The sequence below is a fragment of the Juglans microcarpa x Juglans regia genome, chromosome 4D (assembly GCF_004785595.1).
Source record: "Juglans microcarpa x Juglans regia isolate MS1-56 chromosome 4D, Jm3101_v1.0, whole genome shotgun sequence".
Lineage (NCBI taxonomy): Eukaryota > Viridiplantae > Streptophyta > Magnoliopsida > Fagales > Juglandaceae > Juglans > Juglans microcarpa x Juglans regia.
In genome coordinates this window covers 8,598,780-8,605,677 of record NC_054600.1, presented here as the reverse complement: position 1 = coordinate 8,605,677, position 6,898 = coordinate 8,598,780, and the positions used below count along the sequence as shown (strand labels likewise).

Sequence of the window (6,898 nt, the reverse complement as noted above, 5' to 3'; positions counted from 1 at the left end):
TTGTAATAATTATATGAAATGAGATAGTTTGATTTTGTGTAACTCAACCAACCGAGTCAAGATTTTTGTAGTTTTTATAACCTGCTATTTGCTAATTTTAACAAGTAGTTTTTAAGAAGGTTGACTTATTGATAAGGTCATACCCACTCTAATAAGGAATCTGACATGCTAGGTGTAGTCAAATGATCTTTGATATGTTCTTAATTTTATGCTGATCATTTTATATTTGTCACATTTGTTGACAAGCTGCACTTAAGTGAAGCATAAGGTTTCAGAATCTCTTATTACATACATGACAGCTTCCCGTCCTTTCTCCTTTATCCTTCCACGTTATTAGCAAAAATAATCATGGACTTAATTTGTGGTTAATAAGGAAACTGCGGCATTTTAATTTAAGCTCGAATATCTCCTATGAGCCATGAGGTCAGTTTTACAAACGTTCTTATTGCAGAATGCCACCGAAAAAGGCATTTTAGGCCTGCGGCATCTATTCACCACTGTTCCTATAATTTGACCATAAATTTATGCGCTGTGTTCTGCATGAGATTCATGTCATCCGCAGATTTCTCCCCCTTACATAAAATGAGGGGTTAGGTACAGCTTTTTCAAGGCAGTATCAACGAGAATGTAGCTTTCATGGAGAATAATCCTTTCATTTCTCCTAATTATGCACAAAAGGGAAGTGAGTTGTTCATTGTTGTTAGGTGATGGATGTGGATGGATTACTAGCCAGACTTGCTTGGGAAGTTTAATGATGAAACTGTCTGCATCATCTTATCTATGATATTATATTATATATATCAATCTATATACATCAGCTTTATAGATTCTACTTTTCATTTTAAAGTAAATGGGGATCATGTTTCACTTCATCTGATCTCCAGTAAGTTTTCTAACCACAGGAATTCAGCAATGAAACTTGTGTTAGGCATGCTTAGCTCTAGCCTCTAGCAGCTGCCGCCAGGATCATTAATCTTTGCATGATGATAGGTCAATTCTCAGAAACGTACAGATGGTGGTTCCTCTTTGGTTTCCATTCCAGGGTTTGCATGAATAGAAACTCATGTAAACTGTCTTCTTTTTCTGTCTGCACTTGTTGCTTTTTTAATGTTCAATCCATCAATCTTATTTTTTGGAAGATAATTGTTACTAATTATTATTGCTTTTTTAATTTTTTTAGATATCGAATTTTCTATTTATACTAATTATTATTATTTTTTTTTTTTTTTTGCCTTTTTCAATTTGGATTTTTTTTTTAATTAAAAGTGATATTTTGTATTTTTATTTATTTATGACAAACTTGGGGCGTTTTAGTTTAAGGTCATCAAGGAAAAAGCCAATACATGAATCTAAAAGGTACGCTGCACTACATCTCTGATTGCCTATGTAAATATCACATTCAAATGCATGAATATCAAAGCCTTCTTTAACCAAGTTAATTAGGTGAGCAATAGGCCAGATCAGGTAATGTAAACCACAAATTACACATTGAACACAAATCATACATGGACCATTGTGAAAATTTTGAAATATGATACCATGCATTTAATAATTAACAGGCAACGGGTTTGTTAAATCGATCATCACATTAAACTTATCAATCTTATTCACATAAAAATATATTTTCCCATTTTTAAAATTTTAAAGGGAATAATAAAACAAAAAAAAAAATTATTATTTATATTTATAATTTTACTTATATAATGATACGTGCTGATGTCTCAACTATTGAGAATTTTAAAATTCAAATAAAAAAAATCCGCTAATAAAATGTGATTACCAGTACCACTGCGTACTCATAAAACAAAACTTTAAAAAAGGGAAATTAATGTGTGGTATGTATGAACTTAAGGTACTAAAGCCACTTTTTGCACCCAATTAACCATTCTTGGAGGAAGGTAGTACTGACGTGTTCCAGTATGATATGCACACGTAATATTCCTCCTAAAAAGCCTAATTTTCTCCGTATAACACTTCGATTATATGTGTCGACCAATCTTCCCAGGAAAGAAAAAGGGAGGAGATAGGGATAATAAGTTTAATTAGGATAATGTTGATTAGAGATAGGACACTCAGCATCTTTTATAACTTTCCCTTTCCACAGATTAGAGAAAGTTGGTAAGCTATATTTGCATGCTTTCCAAATGATGAACATCCTCACAGCATTAGAAACTTGTAGCTTTCCATATAGAGTTCCAACTATCATTCTGCATCCTACCTTGGAAAGTTTTCCCTTCATTTTGAGTCTCTAACTCTTTTTATAAATGGTATGCACTCTTTACTGAAAACACTCCATTATTTGTATAGGACTAATCTCAGCTGAAAAATATAAGGTTGCGTTTGGTTCTCAAACTCAGCTGAGTTCAGTTGAATTCAGTCTAATTTTAAATTGAATCTAATATCCAAACACCCAACTCTCAAATTATGAAACTAATCTCAACTCAAAATCTTCTTACACGTGGGACCCACAACCTTTTTCAATTTTTCATTAAAAGTTTTAAATTCATCTTAACATCTAGACACACTTTAAACTCAGTTTAGATGGGCTCCACATAACTCCTTTCATTACTCAACTCATTACTATCCATAAAGAACTCAACTCAGTTAAGCTCAGCTCAACATCCAAACGCATCCTTATTGTTCTCCATTTGAATGTTAAAAGTCTATTTTTGAAAGGTTTCTAACCATGCTTGGAGCTCGAATTATATAATATACATTGTTACACACAATTTTCTGCCTGTATGGGCATTAATTATTTCAAGATTCCTCGGGTGTTTCTTGCTAATGGGAGAATGAATGTCAAACAGTTTTTTCTACTTATACGTGATGTTCTTTGGAGCTTGATCTCGAGACTAGGTTGCTATTTTTGCGAGTGAATTCATCAGTGCTAGTAGTCCTAATATAGCAAGCAGTTTCCTTCTCTCTCTCTCTCTCTCTCTCTCTCTCTCTCTCTCTCTCTCTCTCTCTCTCTCTCTCTCTATATATATATATATATATTATAGCCAGTAACTAAGCATTCCAAGCGACTTTTGTTTGTAAAAAAGAAAAATCTAATTGTAAGCGATTATGCGTAATAATATGCACAACCATTCAATATGATTAGTCAGAAAGTAAATTTTATTAAAAATAGTACTAATTTGAATTTAGAATATGAAGGCAACAACATTAGTACACAGATTGGTACGAAAACTTGCTTGTACATAACAAAACTCTTGTAAAAAACTTTTACTTCTTTAAAAAAATTTCTCTGTGATTTATTTTTATGATTTTTCTTGATCTTTGGTTACATAAATATCTTGATCTATAAAGTTTTTAAAACTGTTAAATTTGTTATAAAACATCAATTCACAATCTGTTAGGCATGTACAGCTAGATTTTTCAAGAACTATATCTGAAAATCCTTTCGTTTCATAAATTGTATAATCATTCAAAAAAAGAAAAAGAAAGAAATCATTTGCCCCTTGAAGGTTGTAATTACTGTAGAATATCTGATCACAATGCCACAGCCATCCATTCTAATGTCCCAAAACCGAGTTTGAAAACATTTTGGGTTTGTGCGTAAAACACTGTATTTTCCCTTCTATTTCTCTGCTTAATGTGCACTATTTACGGCAGAAATGATTGAATACGTACAGCAAGTTAACCGTTTCAATCTTTACAAAGATATTTAAATCCAACACTCTTCTCGTCCAGACAAGAAACTTTGAGACATCTTTTCCATCAACCACCTTGTTTCTTTTCTAGCTGTTCCATCTCAGCTGAATTATCTCCCACAAATTATGCAAAGAGTTGAGCGTTGAGAAATATCACGCGAAAATGCAACCAGTTTGAGACATATAGTGTGTGTGATTCATGTCCATGGGTCCCAAAAATAAGAACTTTAAAGTAACTAAAGAGCAAGTATCTGGTTTGCCAAGTGTCCACACCTCTTCATAACCCAGTTTTGGCTTTTTGCGACCCAATGGAAAGACACTTTGACATGCTATGTAGTATGCTGAACGATTTCCAAGAAAATTCTAAGGTGGAAGACTACAATATAGCATTATTTTTAGATCAAACATTTTGGATTTTGTTGCCTCCTAATTTATTAGCTCTTGCCTGCCCTTAACTATTATTTTTCTTACTGTGTCAACGTCTTTTATCTCGGTGTCAATCAATGGGGTGCCTTGGTGGGTAAACATAAATCGACAGGAAAAGGAAACCAGAACAAGAGAATGCCCTCTAAAAGTCGTTTGAAATGCTTCTTAGCAATTATAGAGGACAATGAAATTAAACGTATCTACACTCCATTAGAACGATATTAAATAGGAAAAGAAAGAACAGTGAAAATTACAGGGAATTTTTTTTTTTCCTCTGCAACAAGATATCACCGTTTTGACTGAATCAGTGGAATGTCCTTGGACCTCTGGATTGGTATAGCTCCAACCTGCATTTAGCATCTTGTAACAATGATTCCAGTTTTTCATCCTGGGTGAGGAGGTGAGATTGTTTGGAAGCCCAATCAAGCACACTGAGCACCTCCACCTGGGCAAGTACCTCGCTGTCTGGTACATGCAGAGCAATGTAGCATAGGAGAGGCAATGCAGAAATTTGAACCGTCCTTTCACCAAAAAACACCAGCTGGATCAAGGGCTTTGGCCCTCCGGCACTTATGATCGCCCTTGAGTGATCAGAGCAGAGATAGTTTTCTGGGCAGGCAAATTTTGTGAGAGCAATTGCAACCTCCTTGGATATCTCATCTTCTCTCTCATCGAGAAACTGCACCAACGGGCCGATCATCCTTGTTTCTGTTACCCTGAATGTCCTTGCCAAATTCCCAATAGCCTTGATGCATGGGATAAGGAGGTCTGAATCTTCTTCCTCAATGATCTTTAGCAGTTGCTCAACAACAGCTTTGCAGGCAGGTGAATTGGGTTTGAATGCAGATCTTCTCAATTCAGCATCTTTCTCAGCGACCGCAGTGATCTCCACCAATGCCATGGCAGAATTATACTTGACATCTTGGGTCCCTTTCTCTAGAAGAACAGCGAAGCATAACAGTGCTCTTGACTCAGTGATGCTGCGGCAGATGGATGGGTTTCCTTTGGAAAGGTGCCAAAGGGCTCTTGCTGCCATTGCCTTCATGTTTGCCTTGATAGCAGGGTCTTCCAATTCCCTACCCTTATGATTCAAACCAGACCCAGAAAGAGAGACGTTTTGCTGGTGGTGTGGTTGATGGGATTGGTGATTCTGCTTCACATTGTTTGGGTCCTTGCTTGTGGCACTGTTGTGGTTGGTTTGAGTTGAAACATTGCCTCGCGGTTGGAGTGGCTTGGACGGGGGATTCATCATCATGGTGTTAGTCACTACATTGTGCATCTGACTCGGCGTCTTGTTCCCCATGGGGTGAAGAATTTGACTCTGAAAGTTTGGGTCCTCCTCGTCAATTCCCTTGTTCATATTCATGGCGTTTGGGTTATTACTTGCCATTACAACCGCATGGATCGATGTGGCTCTGGTGCTAGTAATTGCATATTTACTGTGCTCTTGAACAGTCTCAAATGCGAGGTGGCCTACCAGCAACCGAATTATATTGTGCTGAGCAAACAGATCTTGGCACTTGGGGTAATTAGCCACGAGCTCGGAAACAGCCCAAGCCACCACAGCCTGAACTTTCATGGGACCTTCTTTGAGGATTTTCACAAACACCGAACAAACACCCGCGACGATCATGTGCTCAACGCTTTCCGGGTCGCGTCCCAGAAGCCCAATCGCCCGGGCAGCGTTCTCTTGCCCTTCCGGTTTGCCCTCTTTGATCAGTTTCAACAAGGGTACGACCCCACCTTCCTCTATGATCAGCTTCCCATACCGATCGTTGTCCCGGGCAAGGGAAACCAGTGAAGCCGCTGCATCCGAACGGTCCTCGAGCGAGGCCGTATGAAGAGCCGCAATCTGTTCCCATATGAGACACAAAATTGGCTCGTTCGCTGCTGTGGGAGGCAGGCCCAAGTACTCGTCGTCCCGATCCTCGGCCGGAGCTGAGACGCGGAGCAGCCAAGACACGTCCCCGATCGAATTCTCAAGCTGGGCCGACATTTTGCGAAAGGCGGCGGCAGGTATGATGGTGAACACGCGCTTGACGATGCCGTTGACGCGGCATTTAAGCACGAGGGACAGAGCCTTATCCAGCACTTGCTCTGTGTCTACGATGATCCGCCTGGTGGGGCGCTCGTAGAGATCGGCGCTGGCTCGGGCAGCCTGGCGGAGCAGCCCAGCAAGCTTCTCCGTCTTTGATTTAAGCTCCCCGCACTCCAGCTTGAACGAACTAGCCTCGTCGGCGGCCTTGGCGACTTGGTCAGCTAGCTGGATCGGCTTCGCCAATGTTTGCTTCACTAATTCCGCCATGGCAACCACGGCGGCCGGACCTTCAAAGTCTCTTCGTTACAGTTGACTACGACAGAAAGATCTGATTAAGAAACAAAAAGAGGGGTTCTTCTTGGATAACCTACGACTTTTAGGAATAGCTTCAGCCTCGATCCGCAGAGAACACGAAAGATAGTGGGGTAGTTCAAAATGAATTCTGTGGTGTAGGCGGGAGAGAGAGGAAGAGAGATGAGCTAACAGCCTAATTGGGTTTGGCAGAGGAGTTTGGGGCTTTACAGTTGTTGGCAGAGGCATGGAAGAGTCTCTACTCTCTAATGGTGAACTCGGGTTTTCCGAGGTCAAACTCTGGCCGCGTCTTTGCTCTTTTATAAGAGTTGCCTTCCAACTCCTTAGCAAAAATCCTATTTTTAATTATAACATATTATTCACGTAAAATATTTTATTTTTATTTTTTTAGAATTTAGGTGACAAAAACGTTTGTATGTTAATGATTTGATTTGAAAAAAAAAATAATTTTGATTTTATAAATTAAATA

At 38.6% G+C, this 6,898-nt stretch overlaps 1 protein-coding gene across 1 annotated transcript; it reads right to left on the bottom strand.

Annotated features, from left to right (window-relative positions):
- Positions 1–4,228: 4,228 nt before the first annotated feature.
- On the bottom strand, positions 4,229–6,536 carry LOC121260062. Its single transcript, XM_041161919.1, has one exon. It carries the CDS (start codon positions 6,382–6,384, stop codon positions 4,384–4,386), a length of 2,001 nt encoding a protein of 666 aa, XP_041017853.1. The 5' UTR covers positions 6,385–6,536; the 3' UTR covers positions 4,229–4,383.
- Positions 6,537–6,898: the final 362 nt, after the last annotated feature.